At 45.7% G+C, this 26,538-nt stretch overlaps 1 protein-coding gene and 1 pseudogene across 1 annotated transcript; both read left to right on the top strand.

Moving 5' to 3' along the window:
- Positions 1–4,130: 4,130 nt before the first annotated feature.
- On the top strand, positions 4,131–5,938 carry LOC124673000 (annotated as a pseudogene).
- An 838-nt stretch (positions 5,939–6,776) lies between these two features.
- LOC124670280 (transcription initiation factor TFIID subunit 4b-like) lies at positions 6,777–18,173 on the top strand. The gene is made up of 14 exons (XM_047206782.1): positions 6,777–6,998; positions 9,057–9,240; positions 9,430–9,901; positions 10,103–10,198; positions 10,374–10,982; positions 15,442–15,545; positions 15,655–15,742; positions 15,827–15,962; positions 16,067–16,122; positions 16,190–16,246; positions 16,335–16,475; positions 17,296–17,361; positions 17,429–17,648; positions 17,759–18,173. Exons 2-14 carry the CDS (start codon positions 9,167–9,169, stop codon positions 17,932–17,934), a joined length of 2,295 nt encoding a protein of 764 aa, XP_047062738.1. The 5' UTR covers positions 6,777–6,998; positions 9,057–9,166; the 3' UTR covers positions 17,935–18,173.
- The last annotated feature ends 8,365 nt before the right edge of the window (positions 18,174–26,538 follow it).

The raw sequence follows: 26,538 nt of genomic DNA, 5'->3' as shown, positions 1-26,538 counted from the left end.
CAGACTGTTCTGTTTTGACAGATTCTGCCTTTTATTTCGCTATGTTTGATGGATTTCTTTGTTCCATTAACTTTCAGTAGCTTTGTGCAATGTCCAGAAGTGTTAAGAATGATTATGTCACCTCTGAACATGTGAATTTTTAATTATGCACTAACCCTCTAATGAGTTTGTTTTGAGTTTGGTGTGGTGGAAGTTTTCAAGGATCAAGAGAGGAGGATGATACAATATGATCAAGGAGAGTGAAAGCTCTAAGCTTGCGGATGCCCCCGTGGTTCATCCCTGCATATTTTAAGAAGACTCAAGCATCTAAGCTTGGGGATGCCCAAGGCATCCCCTTCTTCATCGACAAATTATCAGGTCACCTCTAGTGAAACTATATTTTTATTCCGTCACATCTTATGTGCTTTACTTGGAGCATCTTTATGTTCTTGTTTTTGTTTTGTTTGAATAAAATTGGATCCTAGCATTCATTGTGTGGGAGAGACACACGCTCCGCTGTTGCATATTAACACGTATGTTCTTAGCTTTATTCTTAATGTTCATGGCGAAGGTTGAAACTGCTTCGTTAATTGTTATATGGTTGGAAACAGAAAATGCTACATGTGGTAATTAGTATAATGTCTTGAATAATTTGATACTTGGCAATTGTTGTGCTCATGTTTAAGCTCTTGCATCATATACTTTGCACCTATTAGTGAAGAAATACTGTAGAGCTTGTTGACATTTGGTTTGCATGATTGGTCTCTCTAAAGTCTAGATATTTTCTGGTGAGGGTTTGAACAACAGGGAAGACAGTGTAGAGTCTTATAATGCTTGCAATATGTTCTTATGTAAGTTTTGCTGTACCGGTTCATACTTGTGTTTGTTTCAAACAACCTTGCTAGCCTAAGCCTTGTATTGAGAGGGAATACTTCTCGTGCATCCAAATCCTTGAGCCAAAAACTGTGCCATTTGTGTCCACCATACCTACCTACTACATGGTATTTTCTGCCATTCCAAGTAAATACTTCGTGTGCTACCTTTAAACAATTCAAAAGTTATTACCTCTTATTTGTGTCAATGGTTTATATCTCATGAGGGAGTATGTGGTGTTTATCTTTCAATCTTCTTGGGCAACTTTCACCAATGGACTAGTGGCTTCATCCGCTTATCCAATAATTTTGAAAAAAGAGCTGGCAATGGGGTTCCCAGCCCCAAATTAATTAACCTTAATAGACACTCCTCCATGGTATTTGATTGTTGGAAGGCACTCGAGGATTCGGTTAGCCATGGCTTGAGAAAGCAAAGGTGGGGAGGAGTGTCATCTCTAAATAAAACTAAAATAAATAGACACTCCTTCATGGTATGTGATTGTTGGAAGGCACCGAGGATTCGGTTAGCCATGGTTTGTGAAAGCAAAGGTTGGAAGGAGTGTCACCCAAAATAATAATCATGGGAGCCGCTCTTTGAAAGTCTGTCTGGCAAGGGGGTTAGAGTGCCCACTACCATTCGTTGAAAACAACAAACACCTCTCAAAATTTTACTTTTATGCTCTCTTTATGATTTCAAAACTTGAAAAGCTCTAGCACATGATTTATCCCTGCTTCCCTCTGCGAAGGGCCATTCTTTTACTTTTATGTTGAGTCAGTTTACCTACTTCTTTCCATCTTAGAAGCAAACACTTGTGTCAACTGTGCATTGATTCTTACATACTTGTTTATTTGCATTCATCATATTACTTTGTGTTGACAATTATCCATGAGATAAACATGTTGAAGTTGAAAGCAACCGCTGAAACTTATATCTTCCTTTGTGTTGCTTCAAAACTTTCTACTAAGAATCTATTGCTTTATGAGTTAACTCTTATGCAAGTCTTATTGATGCTTGTCTTGAAAGTACTATTCATGAAAAGTCTTTGTTATATGGTTCAGTTGTTTAATCATTGTCTTTACCATTGCTTCGAATCACTTCATTCACTACATATGCTTACAATAGTATTGATCAAGATTATGATAGCATGCCACTTCAGAAATTATCTTTGTTATCGTTTACCTACTCGAGGACGAGTAGGAACTAAGCTTGGGGATGCTTGATACGTCTCAAACGTATCTATAATTTCTTATGTTCCATGCTACTTTTATGATGATACTCACATGTTTTATACACACTTTATGTCATATTTATGCATTTTCCGGCAATAACCTATTGACAAGATGTCGAAGAGCCGATTGTCTGTTTTCTGCTGTTTTTGGTTTCGAAATCCTACAAAGGAAATATTCTCGGAATTGGACGAAATCAACGCCCAGGGTCTTATTTTTCCACGAAGCTTCCAGAAAACCGAAAGGATCACGAAGTGGGGCGACGAGGCGCCGCCACACTAGGGCCGCGCGGCCTAGGGGGGCCCGCACCGCCCTGGCGTGTGGGGCCCCCGTCAGCCCTCCTGACCTACCCTTCCGCCTACTTAAAGCCTTCGTCGCGAATACCCCAGTACCGAGAGCCACGATACGGAAAACCTTCCAGAGACGCCGCCGCCGCCAATCCCATCTCGGGGGATTCAGGAGATCGCCTCCGGCACCTCGCCGAGAGGGGAATCATCTCCCGGAGAACTCTTCATCACCATGATTGCCTCCGGATTGATGTGTGAGTAGTTCACCCCTGGACTATGGGTCCATAGCAGTAGCTAGATGGTCGTCTTCTCCTCATGTGCTATCATTGTTGGATCTTGTGAGCTGCCTAACATGATCAAGATCATCTATTTGTAATGCTACATGTTGCGTTTGTTGGGATCCGATGAATATGGAATACTATGTTATGTTGATTATCAATCTATCATATATGTGTTGTTTAAGATCTTGCATGCTCTCCGTTGCTAGTAGAGGCTCTGGCTAAGTTGATACTTGTAACTCCAAGAGTGAGTATTTATGCTCGATAGTGGGTTCATGCCTCCATTTAATCTGGGACAGTGACGTAAAGTTCTAAGGTTGTGGATGTGCTTGTTGCCACTAGGGATAAAACATCAATGCTTTGTCTAAGGATATTTGTGTTGATTACATTACGCACCATACTTAATGCAATTGTCTGTTGTTTGCAACTTAATACTGGAAGGGGTGCGGATGCTAACCTGAAGGTGGACTTTTTAGGCATAGATGCATGCTGGATAGCGGTCTACGTACTTTGTCGTAATGCCCAATTGAATTTCACACTACTCATCATGATATGTATGTGCATTGTCATGCCATCTTTATTTATCAATTGCCCAACTGTAATTTGTTCACCCAACATGCTATTTCTTATTGGAGAGACACCACTAGTGAACTGTGGACCCCGGTCCATTCCTTTACATCGAATACAATCTACTGCAATACTTGTTCTTACTGTTCTTCGCAAACATCATCTTCCACACTATACATCTAATCCTTTGTTACAGCAAGCCGGTGAGATTGACAACCTCACTGTTACGTTGGGGCAAAGTCCTTTGATTGTGTTGTGCAGGTTCCACGTTGGCGCCAGAATCCCTGGTGTTGCGCCGCACTACACTCCGCCACCAACAACCTTCACGTGCTTCTTGACTCCTACTGGTTCGATAACCTTGGTTTCTTACCGAGGAAAAACTTGCCGCTGCACGCATCATACCTTCCTCTTGGGGTTCCCAACGGACGTGTGCTTTACGCGTATCAAGCACCTACCATCACCACGTCGCCGTCCATGAAGATGGCAAGCGAGAAGTTGAGCAAGAGTAATCCAAACCTTAGTGTATGTATACTGAAACAAAAATTTGTCAACATGAAAGTCATGCGGAATGGTGAGGTGAACCTACTCCTCAAAGGAAATTTCAAACGGTTGAGCGTACACGACGAATTTGGCAAAATTCGCTTAAAACTTTATACACGAAATTGACGATTTACGACCAACGAAATTCGAAACCGATTGTGGGAATTGATTCGTCTCATCGACACACATCTTTTTTGTGTACATTTTATTTTGATTCGGACTATATTTGTGTTGATTTGAGAAGAGGGTGTGTAGAGTAGTGTTAGAGAGAGTGAGCTTAACCAGGAGTACATGCACTAGTTGCATCGCTAGAGCCAAGGAGGCACGAGAAGAGAACGGGACAGACCCGCTAAAAACGGCCGAACTGAGTGTTCCTCCAGATGCAGGCAAAACACTGCTTTGAGAACCGTGCGATGCAACAACACGAGTCGACCCAGGCAACCAAACGGCCCATTTTTTTCTCCACCCATGCAAAAAAGGCCATCATAGGCTACCAAATGCGCCCAAAGCACCCCTGGGACAGGCCCCGGAGGAACGCCTAGTTTGACGGTTTCTCCAGGGCTAGGCCCTGGCGAGACGAAAAGCGACAACGCCGTTCGCGCGGGAGCTCCGCCTCGGCATGGCGGGAGAAGCCGAAATCCGAGCGGCGTTGCGCGGTAGAGGTAGGGGTAACATCCCTTTTCGGTTACCCTCTCCATTAGTCCCCTACCAAATTTTCCCTTCCCCCAATTTTCGCACTGGCGGCGGTGACCCAAATCTGTCAGTGCGCATCTCCCTTCGGCCTCCGGCGCCGGACCAGGGTCCTCTTCTCCAGCCGCGGTGGAGTCTGCGCACATCTGCGGCGACTTTCGGCCGTGTCCTTCGTCCGCCATGTAGTGTTAGATTCATGTTGATAGAACTAGTTGAGTTCGATAAGACCGTTCGTAATGCATAGATCTTGTTTGAGTAGAGCGACCAGCTCCAACTTATGCATCACGCCGCAGCACTCATCATTTGCATACAAGCCTGGATCCTGATGGTGCACAAGAGAGCAGTTGGCATGCTGCTTTTCCTCGTGTGACTTACGGTCCTATGGTACGGCAGATCATGAGAGGATTGCCAACCTAAACCACATATACAACTACAATGACGTAGATGCTATCCAGATGCTACGGATGAGAAGAGCCCCTTTCTATGCACTTGTGAAAATGTTCAGGGGTAGAGGACTGCTGACTGATAGCATCCACACCTCTATCGAAGAACAAGTTGCAATGTTCCTTCATGTCGTGGGTCATAACTAGAGGTTCAGAGTCATCCATAGCACATTCAGGCGATCCACGGAGACTATCTCTCGGTACTTACAGCAGGTGTTGCACGCAATTAGGGAGCTCAGAGGCGAATGATCAAGCCAGCATCAATGAACACACCACCCAAGATCAAGAACAGCCACAGGTGGTTCCCTTATTTCAGGGTGAGTACAAAATCATGTTCCTTCTACCTATCAGATGTGTGGTACTGTCAGAAACATGACTGTGTGCTATTTTTTTACAGGATTGCATTGGGGTTATTGATGATACTCATGTCACTTCAAAGGTACCGAGATCAATGTCTACAACATTCCGCGGGAGGAAGCACTACACCAGCCAGAACGTGCTAGCAGCTGTGGATTTCGATATGAGATTCACCTGCGTGCTTGCTGGGTGGGATGGTTCAGCTCATGATGCGAGCATCCTGGCCGACAGCTTGTCAAGGCCTGATGGGTTGCAAATCCCTGAGGGTAAGTTCTACCTTAGAGATGATGGATATGTATGCCGACATGGAATTCTACCCCCCTTCAGGAAAACAAGGTACCGCCTCAACGAGGTCCCGGCGAAGCACCGATCTCTGAATGCGAGAGAGTTGTTCAATCTGAAACACTCAAGCCTTAGAGTCACCATTGAGAGGGCCTTTGCTGCATTGAAGAATAGGTTCAAGGTCCTTGACCAGAAACCGTTCCACATGTTTGACACTCAAGTAAAGCTGGTCCTTGCTGCATTCTTCACAATTGGATCCTAGGTTGGGGCGAGGATGAGTTCTTCGAGGGGTTGTCGCTTTTGATGAAGTAGAGACCAGCCATGGCGTGGATGCAAGCGACAATGATACCTGGAAGGTGAAGAGGCAAGAGTGGGCAGACGCAATGTGGAAAGCCAAAGGCAACACCACTATCTGAGAAGAAGTGAAGAAGAAGAAGAATCCCCTATGATCCCCTGTTTCTCGAACCCCTTTTCGCTCCCCGTATGTTAAACGATCCCGTTATGATAAACTGCAACTCTTAGTATCTAGGTATCGTCGTGTTATGAACTACCATTCTTAGTAGCTAGGGTTAATTTCGTGAACTACTATGCTTCGTAAATTTGCAACTATCATGAACTGTGATTTATGTGTGATGGAAAGTGAGAGCATGATAAGGCTACCCGCTGTAAAGAAGATGTAACCTTAGGCATGGCCGGATGGTACTAAACAAGGCTAATCTCATCTTCATCGAGATTTTGGATTGGCTGCAGATAAACAGAAAGACCTTTTTAACCGAATAGATGCAGCGTGACCTACCAAATAACATGCGAGTGCAACAGTGAGCCAGGATTCGGGACAGGCTACCAAACGCGCTGCCCGGCGTCCTTTTCGCGTCCTTTCCGCACGACCGAACCCATCCCCGGGAGCGACAGAGATCAGGTGACATGCCTATGGCATGTCACCGATGAACAGTGCCGTAACATGCACTCCAGGCCGTTGGATCGAAAATGAGTAGACAAGATCAAGCACTGTAGCGACGTACTGTAGAGGACACTGTAGCAGATGTACTGTAGCGACGCACTGTAGATTTGTCCCTGTAGCGGTGCACTGTAGATTGTTCCTGTAGCGGCTACTGTTCATGTTCATCTGGCCATCCATTTTCAATCCAACGATTAGAACATGGTTGCATGTCACAGCACTGTTCATCGGTGACATGCCTATTGCATGTCACCTGATCTCTGTCCCCCCGGGAGACTGTTCCACGACTCGCGACTTGCTTTCACTCTCGCGTCGGCCGGCGGCGCTGGGAGCGACGGCTCTGGCAACCCGAGCACTCCGGCGACCGGAGAGAGCTCCTTCCCGAGCGCATCACCCAAATCCCCTCCCCGACCGCACCGCCTCGAAGCTGTACACCGCCACCAACCTCCTTCCGATCTGTACTCCGCCTTGAAGATCTTCTCCGCTCCGGCGACGATGACGGTGGTCCGGTGAGCAAGGTAACCCCCTTCACCTCTTCCTCCTTTCTCCCCCTGTTTGGAAGATTTGAGAGGAGAGGTGGAGGTAGTTCATTAGAATCTGCCTGCTTAACCCCGGTCCCCCCCGGGCTTCTCCTTCCTCCCCCCTGTTTGCAAGATTTGAGAGTGTTGGGTTATAGAGGCTTTTAGCTAAGGGATGGTAGGGACGGCGGAGGTTTTCTCACTTGGAATTTGAGACAGGATTGCCCGGAGTTGTCCGTGGGAAGGAAGGATTGGAGTTTGAGATAGGATTGCCCAGAGTTGTCCGTGGGAAGGAAGGATGATCTTATCTCCTGTCTGAATTGGGGGGCATGAGATATGCATCTGCCCGTACTATTTAGCACAAGTTCTCCCGAGCTATTCATTTTTCCTACAGTGCAGAGAACATAATGAGTTATGGATTTGATTGTAGCAGTATACTTATAACTAAGCTAATTGATGCATGGCCTTCTCTTCCGTAGAGAAAAAAGAAGTAGAGGTAAAAGGCTTGCAGTAAACGGGGCCAAAAGCCAAAGCTTTGTGTTTCTTTCTTCAAGAATATACTCTCAAGTAGTATTGTAGGAGTAACCGGTAAAAGGTTGGGTCAAATGGGCCGCATTTGTGTTTGTGAAAGCTGATTGCCTGAACCAAAATACTAGGCTTCCTTGTGATCTTAAGACTCATTGTAATGTGTGCAATCATACTATGAATATATAGTACCATTGTTAAGTAGACATTTAGTTCAGATGTCTATGTGACGTTAATTCCATCAGGCTGTTATTTTGGTGTGTCATTTGAGTTCAGAGGCTGCTATTTCATCCGGCCCCATATCTATTGACCCCGAGGCTTCTAGCATTGGTAGTTTTTTTTTTAGTAGTATCAGGTTTTGCTCCCCTGGAGTTTTGTGCCCAGAGTCTGATAGCCCGCTGAATTGGCCCTTCTTCTGTGATTTCTTGTTTCTTAGGCTAGTACCATCTTTCAATCACGTTTTATTCAACTCTTAATACTTACAGCACTGCATTTAAGTATTTGTAATACTAGTACAAGCTAGTGTTGCACTTGTTTATTCTCTGCAATACGTTTTCTTTCGTTCTGGGGAAGTGAATAAATGGTTGGCGGAAATGAAGTTACTACTCCCAGAGTACTTTTTTTTTCTTACCATTTTCACTTTTTTACCAGTAGTACATGGCAAATTAGTTACAGCAGTAGTTTTAGGCAGAGCATGTAGAGAGAGAAAGATCTTGAAGCTCTGGCACTGTTGCCTGTATTTTGCCTCCCAATTCCATCTGAAGGCATCATCTACTCCAACAGTCAACGTTGATGTCCAGGCAGCTGCTAACTCCAACAACCCAGCTTTGTAGTATGCTTTCTGGCCAGATTTAGAGAGGAAGGATCTCCTCTTGTGTATGTTGTGTGGTCAGAAAGTCCATGCTGGAGTAGGAAGGTTGGTGCGGCACCTTGCCAGAGGTTCCAGTGATGTGAAGATGTGTCCCGAGTCAACCACAGAAATCAAGAAAGAGATGCGCAGCTACTTAAATAGGAGGAAGTTTAAAGCCATAGAGCGAGATGTAGATGAGGAAGATGCAGCCGAAGTTTGAAGTAGCCCTTCCATCATCTACACAAAATGATTTCAGGATTGGGGATGTGTGTGGAGTTATGCCATCAACTACTATTGTATTAGTTTGCCGTATTTATGTAATTATGTTGCTAAATCTCCTAATTTGCTGCCATATGAATATATGATAATAATGTCATATTTCCTGCCATACTGTATTATTACGCCCAACGCCCAGTTGTTGCCATAGAAGGCAACATGTCGACTCAACTCCTCGAGCTTAACTTTACTCGACTCAACCACATGAAAACAGAGTCACTGTATGGTTTAGATAGAATGTTTCTTGTCTAGGTTTGAGGAGTTGCATTTTCAACTATGTGGTATTTAATCGCGGCTTGTTATTCCAAGAGCTTCTGGGTGTTCTAGCTTCTCAATAATGTGATCGTCACCTTCTTTTGTTGGCGAGAGATTCCAAAGCATGACCAATTTCTATTTCTGCACTGCAGGTACTTTGCCCCAGGGTATAAGTGGCTTGTCCAAGCCTGTAGTTGGTCAGCTGCAAGCAGCGTAGCAGGAAGGAAGTACTCAGACAAGCCAAGAAGTAGGGCAACCGCATATGAATCCATCAAATCAATTATCTCAACCAACATTGGTAACTGGAGATTCGGAAAATGAAAATCAATTATCTCAACCCCAGGGTATAAGTGGCTTGTCGAATCCTATAGTTGGTCAGCTGCAAGCAGCGGAGCAGGAAGGAAGTACTCAGACAAGCCAAGAATTAGGGCAACCTCATATGAATCCATCAAATCAATTATCTCAACCAACATTGGTAACTGGAGACTCGGAAAATAAAAATCAATTATCTCAGCCCCAGGGTATAAGTGGCTTGTCCAAGCCTATAGTTGGTCAGCTGCAAGCAGCGGAGCAGGAAGGAAGTACTCAGACAAGCCAAGAAGTAGGGCAACCGCATATGAATCCGTCAAATCAATTATCTCAACCAACATTGGTAACTGGAGATTCGGAAAATGGAAACTTCATCCAACAGGAGCAACACCATTACCAGCCAGAAGAGCAGCCACGTTCTGAGAATCAACTGCAGCAATCTGAAAAAGGAACAGAGTATGTTAGTCAACAGAGTTTGACAGGTTCTATGGAAGATGCCTCTCAGCCTCGTCTAGACCAGCAGCATGTAAATCCAGTGGCTGGTCAGCAAGCACCACCTGGTGCCCAGGAAACACGGAAGAAAGGATATCAGCCATCCATACCATTTAATATGTTGATTCCAATCCTACAGGAGCATCTTGACAGAGATAAAGATATGCAGCTTCAATCTGTATGGGCAAAACTTAGGGTGCGTTTTGTTCATTCTTCTGTTAGTTAAAGTTATATCTATTAGTTAAAGTTATAGAACTTGGTATTGCTATGTTGCTATAGACTTCTCAGTGTTTCTATTCCAAAAGAACAGTAACAGAGGCAGATCGACATAGTAAATATGGTTTGCACCAGTTTTGCTAAATTAAACTTACTAAGCTTGGTTATTCTATGTTTGCAGCGTAATGAAGTCCATAAAGATGATTTTTTAAGAGTCATAAGGAATATCGTTGGGGATCAAATGCTTAAGCAGGCAGCCCATAAAGTTTTTGCACAGGTGAGTTTGTGATGTTAACAACATCACTGCCCTTTTTTTGTTGGTACATAACTATTTATCGAACTTGATGAGCATGGAGCCAGTTTGAGTTTCCATGTTTATTGAGTGATTCAGTTCTTTGAGTAATATCTCATATTTTCATGCTTATATTTGCTTTATTTTATCTTGTTTGCAGATGCAAGCTCAGGCACAACGAAATAAGCAGGGAAATGCAAATCAGCATTCTTTCTCACCTCAAGCGTCTACACAACAGAGTTCTGCCAGTGGATCAGCAAAATTGCCTGATCAGCAAGTTCGCATGCCTACCCCACCTAACCAGGTTCAGAAAAGCCAGGCGTCATCTTCACCTCAGACCTTTGTGCCACTTTCAGGCACACAAATGCATAACAGTATGCACTACTTTGCTCATGATAATTCCATCCAAACGCCAGATGCAAAGGGGGTGCATGCTATGCCAAATCGACCACCTATCATGAATCCGTCAACTCCATTGCAGACAAGTAACAAACAGCTGCAACCCACAAAAATCCAGCAAGTCTCGCAGCAATTATATGGAGCCACTAACACTCCTCAGTCGTACCCTCGTCCAACCATTGGTTCGATGCCTCTTAGACCACAGAGTTTAGCATCTGAAACACGACCTCCCTTGCATTCTCATGGAATGGTTCCGGCGAAAATTGGCACTGTTCCTACTCATCCCACAATACAACAGAATGCACCTGCACGCCAAATGCAACAAAACAAGGATATGAAAAATCCTTCGGCGAAATTGCATGGAAAGCAGGTAATTTATCCTCCAGCATGTCGCTTTCCAAATCTCACCGCAATTTGATTCATTTTAGTTTCCTCTGAATGAACCACCAAATATGTTATACATGGAATAATTGTTGGAAAATGAACTCTTAGAAGTATATGCTTCCCCTCACATGCAGTGCTTTAATAATACCAGAATAAACAGAAAGGAAGCCTCACAATCCATGTCCTTGAGATCACATTCGTAGCTGTTCAGATATAACATTGTCTTATCTAGGATATCTGACACTTTATGGTATTAGCATCATGCCAGAATGAAATTTGGGAGTATTTAATATCTGAAAATAAAATTACTGTTGGGCCGTTATACTAGAGTTGAAGTATTGTTTTACAAAATACAAATTCACTTAGCAACCGCCCTCTATAACATGGGGACATCAGTATAAGCGACGGGGCCGCCCTTAGGTGCGTCCCACGCAAGCGGGTGGCATAACAAGTGGTAGGTTTCCATTTGAATCCATGGATTTCGAGTCGACGAGTCGACGGGTCGTTCTAGGGCAGCGACTCAGAGACTAGTCGAGACTAGTCTCGACTCGGCAAGACTCATGTTTAATACTAAATAAATACTAGTTCTCATCGGCTTCAACTGCAGCTTGAGCTGAACGAATGACTTGGGATATCTCTGGCTGGGACATGGTGCTTCCTGTGAATGGCAGGGTAATGAATCATATAAGTTGTTTTCCTAATGGATCCGGGATCCCCCTAAGCAGAAGCACTGGGGCAGATCAGAGGAAAAAAGAAGTAGAGGGATTGTTACCACTTACCAGCAACAGCTGTGGAGGAGCAGACCAGCAGGCAGCAGCAGCCGTGGAGGAGCAGACCAGCAGCAGCCGGTGGAGGAGCAGACCAGCAGCAGCCGACGGTGGAGGAGCTCGTGGTGGACAAGGATCTTGTGTTGGAGGAGCTCGTGGAGGAGGAGGTGCTGACGATGGCTGGTTCTTGCAGAGGCGGCGGCCGGTTCTTGCAGAGGCGGCGGCCAAGAGAGGGAAACCCCAGATGCGTTTTGGGTTGAGCAGGGGAAATTGTCTCTGGATCTAGGTTTCACGGGGGGAAATAGACAGGGGAGGGAAAGAATGGAAAAAAACATGACATATGGGGCCATTTTTTAAGTCGACCGACTCACAAACCTAGACTAGTCGAGACTAGTCAAGACTAGTCGATCGACTCGATCGACTCAACTTTTGAGTCGAGTCGACTGGCCGAGTCGACCTTGCAAATGCGACTGGTAGACTATGTTAGCTCCTACCCATACTAAATGTTGGGTGCAGCCTTCTCTCAATCTCTCAGCTCATTCTTAGTGGACACACACATGAGCAAGGAGAACAGGGGAGAAACTTGCTTGAGCAACAAATGCTCTTTCACTATTATATAGCAACATATGCTACATCTTGGCTTACAAGTTACTCTCCATATGGGGTGCCTCTCCTTATATAGAGGCTTTAAGTCGGTGCTACAATAACCGACCTAGACAACTAATGTCTAGTTGGCTTCTACTAGTCAAATCCAACTTGGAGACTGCTAGTCAAAGCCAACTTGAAGACAGCTGCACACAACTCATGTGCCCTGTTCTCACACACATCAAGCACACAACCTATGTGTGCTATTCACACTATAGCATGCACTCAACCTACGTATGCAGGTCACACCATGACAAGATTATATTTAGGCTAACAATCACCCCCCTAATCTTGTCATCTTCTTCCTCGTCTCCAGTATCTCCTTGTTCAACGGCGACCAACGCCGCAACTTCTTCCTGCCACTTCATCTTGAGACGCACACTTGGCTGCTTGATGCGCACATACCGGCCGCACGCACAACGCGCTCCAACGCGCACAACGCCACAGGCCTTCAAAAGATCACCAACGCGCTCAGACGCACGACGTGGACCGGATACATACAAGCTAGGCACACCCGCCACGGGCACACCTAGCCACCCTGGCTACCCACAAAAGCTAAGAAGCTCAAGTCGGCCTATGCCAAACAGATGGCTCTTCGAGCAGAGACCGGCAGCTCCGATTCTGAAGACGAGCCTCGGAGAGGGGATGCGCAAGACAAGTGCCGAAAAAGGCCTTCACCGAACCGCCCCTCGAAGGTCATCGTACACCGCCCGAGGGCAGCTTCGACTTCGCAGCAAGAGGACACCACCATGAAGACATTCAGACACGCCGGAACGGAGCCGACTAACATGACCTTGCCGCAACCAAACCTTGGTCACCACCATCGTCGTTGCCTCTCAAGCCTCCACCCGGAACACCCGCCATGGCCACGTACAACCTAGATGCGGAGCAGTGCCGCCAAGGCCTGCTTGTCCTCTTGCTGAGACTGCGGCGTCCTCGATCGCGTCCCAGAGCGATGCCGCCTGCAGGTTCACCTCCATCACCATGGCCCAGTTGGTGTAGTCTCCGCGCTTGAGCATCGGGAAGACGAGGCTCGTACCGCCGCCTCCGCCGTTAGTCATCTCGCGGATCACCTCCCGCTGTACCACGACCTCGACCCCCGCCGTGTCGCACCCTGCTCCGTCCCCGACTTGGCGATCGCCGTCGCTCGTTTGCCGGAGGAGGGGTTGCGGACGCACGCCGCTGCTAGAGAGGTGGTGGTGTCGCGGCTTTTCGACGATCGCCTGACATCTCCCAACCCGGTGCTCTAGTGCTGGTATGAGGCCGCTGCGCCACGGCCGCCGCAGCCTCCATACCGCTGTGCAGCGCCTCCATGCCGCCGTGCGCACGACGTCACAGCGCGCCGCCTCCACATCCGCCGGGTTCGCCGCAGACTCACCGCTTGCCATGGCCCCGAACCATGAGGCTCTGATACCAATTGTTAGCTCCTACCCATACTAAATGTTGGGTGCAGCCTTCTCTCAATCTCTCAGCTCATTCTTAGTGGACACACACATGAGCAAGGAGAACAGGGGAGAAACTTGCTTGAGCAACAAATGCTCTTTCACTATTATATAGCAACATATGCTACATCTTGGCTTACAAGTTACTCTCCATATGGGGTGCCTCTCCTTATATAGAGGCTTTAAGTCGGTGCTACAATAACCGACCTAGACAACTAATGTCTAGTTGGCTTCTACTAGTCAAATCCAACTTGGAGACTGCTAGTCAAAGCCAACTTGAAGACAGCTGCACACAACTCATGTGCCCTGTTCTCACACACATCAAGCACACAACCTATGTGTGCTATTCACACTATAGCATGCACTCAACCTACGTATGCAGGTCACACCATGACAAGATTATATTTAGGCTAACAGACTAGTCGTCGACTAGTCTTGACTAGTCTTTCGACTCGAAATCCATGTTTGAATCCCAAAGTAGTTACTAAAGATAGAGTTTGTATCCCTCTAGGATTAGATTGGTTTGGGGTGTCTCCATCTACATTAGGAGACATCGGCTATTAAATAAAGCAGGCAAGAAGTTATCAATAATTTCCCCTCTCCTCTCCCTCTGCCCTAGCCACCGCACCACCTCCACCAAAGGCTGAACAACCACATTTTTAATCATTCGCCAGTGTTGTTGACACCAAACAGTTTGACAATGTGGATTGATTGGGTATATATATCACCACTTATGGTTTATAGTTGTTACATGGATAGTTTTAAGACTTTGCTATGAATGCATCAGCTAGATTGTGCCTAGGCATCCAATCGGCTGGGAGCCTGGGACTAGGTGCTGTGGAGTCATTCCTTGCGTGAAGATGATTAGGTAGGTACCTGCAAAAAGACCTGTCCAGGTGGCGTCGAATGTCACTGGGGGATGGACATGGTGGCCACATGGGTCAGTTTGGTCCTTAAGACCCACCTTGACAGATTGATAGGGTCCTAACCTATAGAGTGGGATGGACCAATGATGATTCATCGAGAGCTAATTTAGCTTCCACCTTTGCTGCTCATGGTTGCTGTTGCAAGCCTGATTGGCAACTCCCTCCCTCTGATCTCTCCGTGGTGCCGCCTGTAATTTTATCCCCAATTGGATGAATGGTAGAATACGCATATTCACAAAAATCTTGTAACCATATAATATCACACGATTAGTTAATACTGTGAAAATGTGTGGTACTAGGGATATTTGCTTCGGCAATAGCCTGTGAAATTTAGATGCTTTATAATAACACATTTAGAAATTATTGTGGTGCATATATATGAAGTTCCACTCTTCAATTAGCACATTAGATCCTTCATCCAGGCTTTTACGTTATACTTGGATCAGCTGCAGCGCTATGTTTGTTTGGTATGTGTTTTTCTAAATGACCATCAGCCATGTTTTTTAGTTAGAAAAATGAGGAGAAACAAAATATAGGAGATTGTTTCCTGTTGAATGGCTATATATCCTATATCCGTCGCGTATTTTTCGTACTTCAGAACTTGCAATTTTAAAATGCTTCTTCATATGTAAATTGTGCATTTACTCTTCTGTCTGCACTGTTAGGCCGTCCCTAAAACATCTACACCACCTGCTGCAAAGACTAATAAGAAATCAGGTGGCCAGAAGAAACCATTGGAAATGGCTGGCTCTGCACCAGCACCATCCAGGTTTTCATGATTCACATCATCCTACCTCTTCTGTTTTGGCTGAGTGTATTATAGTTTATGGATTGTTTTGCATTTTATTGATAGTTCCTGATCTAATTTCCTTTCCTAGCAAAAAACAAAAGACAGCTGGAGCCTTCCAGGAGCAGAGCATTGATCAACTTAATGATGTCACAGCTGTTAGTGGTGTTAATCTTAGGGTATGAATATTTGATTGATGGTTGATTTCTATTCCTATTTGTGCGTCTTGATTATATTCCATTGCTATTGTTATACTTCAATAGGAAGAAGAAGAACAACTGCTCTCCGCCCCGAAGGAAGAGAGCGCAGCCTCAGAAGCAGCACGGAGAATTGTACAGGAAGAAGAAGAAAATCTCTTTCTGCAGAAGGGCCCTCTTCTGAAAAAACTAGCAGCAATCAGTTAATCTCCTTGAACTTGATATTGACATCATAAAACTGTATTTACACACACCATAAATATTTGAAGCAACACTCACTGATGAGTGATGACATGTTTTTGTCAGTTCTTAAATGTAACTTGAAGAACGCCAGTGCTGATGTTGAGCGGTGTTTATCAATGGTAAGTTGCTCATATGACCATCCCACAGAATTTTGTGGCAGTATGTCTAACTTCAAAACTTCCTTAGTGTGTGGAGGAGCGACTGCGACGATTCATAAGTACTCTCATAAGAGTTTCGAAGCAGGTTAGTTTTTCCACATCGTTCAGTTATTGCTTTTTCCAGTTTATGGTATAGTTTGATATTGTGAGATACTGACCATTCTTATTGCTAGAGAATCGACACGGAAAAGACTGGTCATCGACTAGTTATTACTTCAGATGTCGGCCGTCAAATTTTGCAGATGAACCAGAAAGCTAAAGAAGAATGGGACAAAAAACAAGCAGAAACTGACAAGAACAAGAAACAAACTGAGGTATTCCATAACCTCCATTTTATTATACTCCCTCTGTCTCTATTTAGGTGGCACACACGTTTTCCGAAGTTGTATTTTAACCATCATGTTGACCAACAAAATAATGATTATATCTGAAGAAAGTTATACCGTTGAATTCGTATTCGAATAAACTTTTTAATGGTATCTTTTTTTATAATGACACATTTATTATTTGTCGAATCATGGTAAAACTTAAAACACAGAAAGCAAAGGTGCCACATGCATTGGGACGGAAGGGGGATTCAACTTGGATGACATGCTTGCTCCATTGAACTATCATGCTATTATTTAATTACTTACATTGTACCCAAAGTTACTTAGTACTACATAAATCTGCGACAAATCTGCGACAGTTAATATGAAAAGGAGGCACTATTAAGTTTTATTTAACACACACACCTTTTGTTTATCCACGCCTTTCTGGAATTCATATAGATGCTGGTTAGTTATAATTCCTTGGGAGGTCGTCAGTTTTCATATGTGTTTTGGCAAAATTTCCAAGAGAGAAAATAAATTCTCTGGAATTCATATGGATGCTGGTTGGTAATCCTTCAGAGGTCGCCAGTTTTAATTTGTGTTTTGGCAAACTTTCCAAAAGAGAAAATAAATTTGAATTAAATTAATAAGGTGTTCTAAATTGCCTTACATTTTTGGTATCTTTGTCTTACTGATTCTCTAAACTGAACAGTAATAAGTTCCCCTGATTTCGCACTTAAAGATCTATTCCCTCACTTATATTTGCAAAATCTCATGGAACTGTGTGTTAATGACTTCAATTAATTTTATCCTTGCGTGGCAGGATGAAGGCAGTGGTGCTGCAGAATTGGACAGAGAAAAAGAGGAAAGTCGGCCAAAGAATGCGAAGGTAACTATCTGATTCCATCTCTCAGATTGACAGCTCTTCTTTTTCCTGATATCCTAACCTCTTACAGCCCAACAAGGAAGAAGATGATAAAATGAGAACAACAGCTGCAAATGTTGCTGCCCGGCAGGCAGTTGGAGGAAGTGACATGCTGTCAAAGTGGCAGCTGATGGCTGAACAAGCTAGGCAGAAGCGAGCACCAGTACCGAGGCCAGCACATGGATCTGGAAAAGGTTCGGCAGAACAGAATGAAGCTTCAAAGAGGAGCCATTTTGCAGCCTTCGGAACTGGTAAAGGAAGCATTCTGACATCAAATTACTTTCACACTCTCATACTGCGGCATTAGAGAGTGTGCTGAACTTGGGACACACACACATATCACATATACTGTTTATTTCAGGAGGCACCAAAAGGCAAGGCAAGGGTTCATTCGCTACGCGTCACTCGCATGGGCCACAACGAACTGTTTCAGTGAAGGATGTAATCTGCGTCCTGGAGAGGGAGCCTCAGATGACGAAATCACGGCTAATTTATCGGCTATACGAGCGATTACCTGGAGATTTCACCACAGATTAGGCTGAATTATGTAGTGTAACTTATAGCGTGTAACTGTTTGTTGATGCACAGCCCTTCGCTTCAGACTGACGTGTTCCATTCGATATGGTGGATTGCAGTGATCAGATAAATTGATGATAGCCCAGCTAGTTGACATGATACATCTCTTAAACACATAAGATGGTGAATAGCCATCAAACTGATTCTGTAAGATTCCAGTGTAAAGTGCGTCTTATGATAAGAGAGACCTTGGATTCTCAGTATCTCCCGCTACAGTAGATTCGCTGGTGTCCTGGTGTGTACATAGGGTGTGTTTGGTAGACTGGGCAACTCAGAATTTCTCATCTCAACCGAGATTTTGAGAGAAACATGTGGTTGTTAGAGCAACTCTAACAGAGACCGAAAAAACGAAAACCGAAAAGCGGGAGTTCAGTTCACCGAAAACGCAAGTTCTGATGAAATTGGAGAGTCGGCGTGGCGTAAAGTGAAGATTGGGGGGAATAGAGCGAAATCCCCGTCTGGGGTATTCCGAAGGTGTAACCTAGGCAACGAAAAAGGGGCTCGTGGTCTTCTAGACTCTACCAAGAGTCTGGACGAATTTGTTGCTCCATCCAAATGTGTAAAAGATCATAGTCGCACTTAAAAGCCGAGTACTCTACCATTGAGCTAGCAACCCAGATAAAAAAAGATCTTAGATACGATCGAAATCCAAAAATCAATGGAATTACACCGTCGGGATTCTTGTGTAACTTGTGTAACTGGTGCTCGTTCATCTCGCTATTGAGTTGTGACCGTAACTATCGCTCCTTTCAGGAAAGCAATGAAGAGAAGGGCATATATATCCTTGGCCCTGCCGTACGACGAAAGCTGTTCTTTAGAAATCTCGTACACATTCCGACGATTGGCCGAGCGAATAAGTCAACTTCAAAGTGGATCTGTTGTGCGAAGAGTGCGTTATGAACCGTGGCCGCCTACCTGCTTAAGCTAACCTAGAAAAAGCTACCATAAGCATTTCCTAGATCTTGAGGTAGGCGTAGGAATGAATCCTGGAAGCAAACAGGAAGAATGCAGGAAGCAACTCACACCATTTAGCCATATTATGGAAACCATTTCCCACATTAACCATGCGGCCCTCCTTAGAGGGGAAACCTTAGAGGACGGATGATGGTACATAGGCTTTTCCTCAATCTATAGATGCTTTAGTGCCAGGCAGGCAGTAGGAATAGTTTCGAGTTTCTGGTCTGTTTTCTTTTGAGAATCAAACCTCTAATGGGTTTTTGCTACCAGGAGAAGGGAATGGCCATGTTGATGGGGTCTATCTAAATAGAGAGGAACCTACTCGATCACTCCATTGTGATGACATCTTTTCTTACCATGCCAATAGCTTCTGAATCAAATGTATGTATTTGCAGTGGCGCGGAATGGAACCCGTAAAAATGGAACCGAAAATAGGAATTCGAATTGGCACGGGTAATTTTAATCGATGATCATAGTTTAGATGAAATAGATGCTCCGATTGAGCACCGAGACTTACATAGCGCGGGGAATTGACAATACTACTGGCACACCGACAACCTAACCTAGCTAAATGAGCAAAATGCGGCCTACTAGAGCTATGGCGCGCGCGGTGGTGTCGGTGCTGGCGGAGATCGTCGGCGCCGTGAAGTCTTCACGCATCCTCGTTGTCAAGCTCGACTATTTCGAGCTTGACCTTGTGGACGCGGGCCTCCTGGCGGGCCGCCTCGTACTCCCGTACCTGGCGGACGGCGTCGGCCTCTTCCCGGCGGAAGCGCGCCCTCGCCTCCGCCTCGCTGATGGCGAAGGTCTGCGCCATCACCGCCTCCTCCTCGTCGCTGCCGTGGACGTAGTCCCCGGCGGAGAATGTTGGCGATCGAGCGGGGACGAGGTCGTCCTCCTCGATGGTCGCAGCCACGGGAACGGGCGGTGTGCGGCTCGACTGCCCGAATGAGGAGCCCTCGACCTGGTTGCCGTAGCGGGCGAGCTTCCCTGGGGGCGTGAGCCCCCAGTTGGTCCACCGGCGTGCGCTCCTCTTGCGCGCCCACTCGCTCCGCTTCCACTTCCGCCACTCCGCTTCGGTGCGGAAGACGGGCGGACGCGGCGGCGAATCGCCGCCCCCCAATCCGGCGGCACGGCCCTCCGAACCTCCACGGGAGGCCATCGCGCGGCGGCGGGCGGAGGATAGGTGTCTGGCTTTGCGCGGATTGCTCGTCGGAGCGCGCTACTAGCGGCGGCGGAGGGAGAGGAGACGGCGGAGGGGAGTAGGGTTTGCGAACCGAACTCCCTTCCGCGATCCCTTTTAATAGGGGCCTGTAGGGATTCATAGCATAGAAAACAAAAAATTTCCTACCGCGAGAACGCAATCCAAGCCAAGATGCAATCTAGAAGACGGTAGCAACGAGGGGATGAACGAGACTAACCCTTGAAGATTTCCAAAGCCTACGAGATTAGATTTCGTTGTTGCAGAAGATGATCACTTGCCGCTTTCAAAAGCGCGTAGAAGATCTTGACGGTGCCACAATCGGGCAGCACCTCCGTACTCGATCACACGTTCGGTGTTGATGAAGACGACGTCCTTCTTCCCGTTCCAGCGGGCAGCGGAAGTAGTAGATCCTCCTTGAATCCCGGCAGCACGACGGCGTGGTGGCGGTGTCGATGGAGATCTCCGGCGGAGCTTCGCTAAGCGTATGCGGGAGAAGAGGTGGAGGAGGGGCGGCTAGAGTTTGGGAGAGGGGTGGCCGGCCACTTGAGGGGTGCGGCCAAGCTAGGGCTTTGGTGTGGCCGGCCCCCTCTCCTTGCTCCTCATTATATAGGTGGAACCCCCAAGTGTTGGACTACAAGTCTTCGAATAAGACCCAAACCCAAAACCTTCCATGTGTAGGGAAACCTACCCAAGGTGGGATTCCCACCTTTCCATGAGGGGGGGGGGGGGGGGGGGCCGGCCACCTTTGGTAGAGTCCACCTGGGACTCCACCCCTTAGGGTTGGCCAGCCATGCTAGGTAGAGTCCCTCCGGGACTCCGCCTTCCATAGTGATTTCTTCCAGAATTTTCTAGAACCTTCTAGAACCTTCCATAAATGCACCGGATCATTTTCAAACTTATAAAATGACTTCCTATATATGAATCTTATTCTCCCGACCATTCCGGAACTCCTCGTGATGTCCTGGATCCCATCCAAGACTCCGAACAAAACTTCGAACTCCATTCCATATTCAATATCTACTAATACGACATCAAACCTTAAGTGTGTCACCCTACGGTTCGCGAACTATGTAGACATGGTTGAGACCTCTCTCCGACCAATAACCAATAGCGGGATCTGGAGATCCATAATGGCTCCCACATATTCAACGATGACTTAGTGATCGAATGAACCATTCACATACGATACCGATTCCCTTTGTCACGCGATATTTAACTTGTCCGAGGTTTGATCATTGGTATCTCTATACCTTGTTCAACCTCGTCTCCTGACAAGTACTCTTTACTCGTACTGTGGTATGTGGTCTCTTATGAACCATTCATATGCTTGCAAGCTATTTAGACGACATTCCACCGAGAGGGCCCAGAGTATATCTATCCGTCATCGGGATGGACAAATCCCACTCGTTGATCCATATGCCTCAACTCATACTTTCCGGATACTTAATCCCACCTTTATAACCACCCATTTACGCAAGTGGCATTTGATGTAATCAAAGTACCTTTCTGGTATAAGTGATTTACATGATCTCATGGTCGAAAGGACTAGGTAACTATGTATCGAAAGCTTATAGCAAATAACTTAATGACGTGATCTTATGCTACGCTTAATTGGGTGTGTTCATTACATCATTCACATAATGACATAACCTTGTTATTAATAACATCCAATGTTCATGATCATGAAACTATGATCATCTATTAATCAACAAGCTAGTTATACAAGAGGCTTACTAGGGACTCACTGTTGTTTACATAACACACATGTATCAATGTTTTGGTTAATACAATTATAGCATGGTATATAAACATTTATCATAAACACAAAGATATATAATAACCACTTTATTATTGCCTCTTGGGCATATCTCCAACAGGGCCGTGCGGGGAAATGTTCGGGCCCCTGAACTCCGTATTCGGGCCGGCCCATGTTTTCGGTCACTGATCGGCGCGCGTTTTGGCCCGAACCCGTAAATCCGCCGGAAAAGTTCGGTTCCGGCGGGATTTACGGGCTCTGTTAGAGATGCTCTTAGCCCGGGTCAACTCATCTCAGCTATGCCCACTTCATGCAGAAAAGCCTCCTCAACCAGGTCCGGTTGTGAAGCTCAAAATCGAGCTTCACAACCTAGCCTGGGCGAGCTCATCCCGCAAACATCCCCACGCGCCTGGCTCGCGCACCCCCAAACCCTCACCCGTACCACTTCTCTCTGCTCATTCCTTTCTTTCAACCCCAAAGTCACTTCCGCCTCCTCCCTCTCAGCCCTGAGCACCGCGCCGCCAGGTACGAGTCACGCCGTCGCCAGGGACGAGTCGCGCCGCCGCCAGGCCGTCTCCCGTTGCAGCCAGAGCGCCCCCGCTACGCTCCGGCCACCGCGCCGGTAGGCCCCGAAGACCGCGCCGCCGCCAGGACGAACTCGCGCCGCCACCAGGCCGCCCTCCCGTTGCGGCCAGAGCACTGTCAACACCCAGATTTTTAATTCCAGATGCCTATTATGCCATATATCGCAATCCCAGGATGATTGTTTTTGCGAGACATAATAGTCGATATCACAGAACATTATTGTTTACAAACCATCGTCTTACAACAAGGGATCTCATGATCCAATTTAAACCAACAGTTGATCTAAAGATCAAATACAAAATACATAGCAGAAAAAACATAGTAGCGGTCCATCTGTTCCGCAGGCAACACTTGACATTGGGAGGTGGTCCTAGTTATCATAGACATCCTGCTGTCCATCTTCCTGGTACTGGTGCTCCTCTTCATAGTCTGGCCATTTGAATAGCCAGGGACAAAGCCATGAGTACTTTATAAAGTACTCGCAAACTAACACTAATAGAAGTAGTAGCTCTAATAAGGGTTCTAAGCTTCTAGGTTTATTTGCACAAAACTAGTTTTATTTCATGAACACTTAATAGTTAAAGACTCTTTATTTTCCTAAAATTACTCAAGTGGGAACATCAGGGTCATTCCCACAACTCTGTTGTGATCAAGTCAAATTCATCTTTCAAGTCACAAGTCATTTTTAGAAAACATCTGACAACGGAACAGTATGGCCATCCAACCGTCCATGACCGCGGACGCGGCTATTCGAATAGTTTAACACTCTGCAGAGGTTGTACACTTGTGCCACAACTTTTGATTGCATCCGTCAGGGATAGCCCTGAATCATCATACTCAGTATGCGGATCATCAACCATTAACCTTTCACTTACCTACCCTAGTATAGGCACCTCCCCTATGAGCTTGGCCTCCCAGCGATGGCAATCTGCCATCCTGGGAACTGCACAGGGCTTGAGTAGGACATTCATCTCTATTTCACGTCATTTCACTTTTCACAGAGGCAGCCTCGGAACCCCTATGACGCTTGTTCAGAGGGAACCCATACTAAAGTACATAAATTTCCAGTTAAGCCCTACCCAGTATCAGGTATTGTGGGGGTACTCTAAAGTTGGAATGGTATCGCATCTGAACCCAACCATCAGTTTTGTCAAATTCACATTGTTATTCAAAGGTCATATTCACCTTCAAAACTTTCAGTAGAATGACTCATCATTCTAAGGTTTTCAAAGTCATTTGATTCACAAGTTCCCATCTAGAGTGGTCAATTTTAGTTTTAGCACTAGCAACTAGTCATGAGGGGTGCTAACTAAATTTTAGCTATCTAGGCTAAGTTTGATGCTCTTGTAGTACTCTATATTTAGACAAAGGTCAATTATAAAAATAAGCCTTGATAACCAAAGTAAGAGATTGCAAGGTAAAAACTTGGGCTTGGAAAACATAAATCCTTAAACAAAAATAATAGTGCCATGGTATCTTGCACTAGTATAGCTTGCATTAGTAGAGCTTGCTCATCGTAATATCTTGCATTGGTAATAGTTTGCATATTAGTAGAGCTTGCCTTGGTTGGTACAATGATCAAAGTGTTCCTCTTCTTCTTCTTCGTAGAAGACCTCTTCCTCCTCGTAGCCTTCGGTACTAGCGTCTATAAACGGATACGAGGATACAATCACCAAACAATGCTTGAGTAGACTAAGTAACCATAATGGTTCACACAAGATGACCTATTATCATCACAAGCATCCATACTACGGTTTCCATTTATTTTATTTTTGGGGAAGTAATTTCCACTCTTTGAGAATTACTAAGATTTAATATCCTCAATTAATAGAATATGGGCTCATGGTGACCAAAGTCACCACCTCATATTTATTCATTTGGGAAAATGATTTAATTGAGATACTACATCTCATACAATTTAAATACTACTTTGGAAATGATTTAATATTCTCAAGTAATAAAATATGAGGTCATGAAGACTAATGTCATCACCTCACATTTAATTACTTGGGAAAGTGATTTAAATGGGAGGCTACATCTCATAAAATTTAACTACTATTTTTAAAATGATTTAAATGAGCTAGAAATGACAACATAGCCATTATTTGAATCTAGCCCATGATCATAGGAAACAACCATGTAGTATTTTTACATCTTCATATAGAGGATCTAAAATGTGAATTTTGAGAGGTGGAATCATCTCAAAATAGTTTATGGTTGATTTTTAATAAATGTTTGAAATCTGAAAACCTATTGTGTTGTTATTTTTACTGTATGTGTTCTACCCTGTTTATGGAGTTGCAACTAATTTATTTGATTAGATAAGGTCACTGGCTCTCCATAGAAATTTTAATCATCAAATTTGGTTTAGCAGATTTTTTCTATTGAATTTTGAACAGGGCATCAATATTTAAATTTAGGTTAAAAAGAATTAAATCGAATTTGAATTGATGGGCTTAGGCGGGAAATGAAACAGGCCAGAGAAAACGTTAACATGCCGGCCCAGTGGCGCTTCGCGCACATGCTGGAGGCCTAACAACGGGTCCCACCCATCAGTGGGTCTTTAACCCCCGAAATGGTACGCGAACAGGGGCCGTTGGATTAGATAGGAGATCGAAGGCCGAGGATCGTCTCCATCCACGACAGGATGACATCGAGCTCTAACCCTACCGGCGGCGAGAAGGGTTGCTAGGGGGTACCTGGGGCTCCAGCGAGGCTCAGCGAGGCGAGCAATTGGCGTGGAAGACGAAGGCGAGTCCAGCGAGGCTCGAGGGAGCGGCGGAGGTGGTCGGAATCGTCGCCTCGGTCTGGCTACTGCAGCAGCGAGCTCTTGCCAAATTCCGGTGAGGGAGACGGTAATGTGGAAGGGCGAGGGGTCGAGGGTGCTCAGGGAGGAGTGGGGAGTGGAATGGTGTGAAGAAATCGAGCGGGGGATGGCTCCTTTTATAGCGAGCTAGAGGGGCAGCGCGGCACGGGCAGATGGATGGTGGTGATGGTGCTACAGCAGCGGAGGGACATGGGAGAGGATGGGGAACTGTTCAGCAGGTCATTGCGGACGTCACGGTGGCCACGGGACAGAGGGGGAAGGACTAGGGCGGTCGGGCGACGTCGGTGTCCGTGGGAATTGTGGCGGATGTCATCGACGAGCGCGACGGCGATGGGGCGATCTGGGAGGAGTGGTCATGTCTGGGAGGTAGCAGGCGTCCTGGTGAGTGCGTGGGTAGAAGCTGAGGTCAGGGGGAGGTCGAAGGCGACGGGGCGAGGCCGTGCTCTGGCGTGCCCGTGGGCGTGGCCGTGCACGCGCCGGCGTCGCTAGGTGGCATGGGCACGTCCTGGGCTGGGCAGAGCTGATCTCTCCTTGGCCAGGGGCGTGTACCGTCGTGCTCAAGAGAGTGAGAGGTACCTCCAGGACAAGGTGAGGTAAACCAGGGAAGAGAGGAGAGAGGGGTGGCATGGTGAGTGGCATGGTGAGTGACATGGGCATGTCATTATCATGATCACTAGGTGAGCAGTGGTGCAAAGGCTTGCAAATGTTCAGAGGGTTCAAGGGGGTACTGAGGGTGACAAATGGAGCTAGGGTTTAGGCTAAAACCCACTGGTTTTTAGAGTGTATGCACTTATGTGATTTGTGCACACCAGGTGTTTGACAAAATGGCCGCAAGAGATTTTATTTTGAATTTTGCCAAAATATTTCATGGGTCTGACTCTAATATTATTTGACATCCCTTGGTGGCATTGATTTGCAAAATGAGGTTGGTTTGATGAAATTGAAATTTGAGGTGATCTTGAATCTGTTTCAATGTTGTCACTTTGGATGCTTATTATAAGCATTTGAGAATGACCCAGCAAGGTTGGTCAACACCAATTTACTCACTTTTATGTACTTGTGATGTGGGCAAAAATATTTTGGTGTTTGGTTTAGAAAAGAATAACCAGATGGGCTCAAAGTAGGCATCCTGGTAATTTTTGCAGAAATGACCATATGCATATAAGTGCATATTTTTATTTTCTCTTTTGTTTCTTTTTGGTTCAGTGAGTGTTATGATGAGTTTCTTATTGCTTG

This window comes from Lolium rigidum, chromosome 7, assembly GCF_022539505.1.
Source record: "Lolium rigidum isolate FL_2022 chromosome 7, APGP_CSIRO_Lrig_0.1, whole genome shotgun sequence".
Classification (NCBI taxonomy): Eukaryota; Viridiplantae; Streptophyta; class Magnoliopsida; order Poales; family Poaceae; genus Lolium; species Lolium rigidum.
This window is presented reverse-complemented; position numbering and strand designations above follow the sequence as displayed.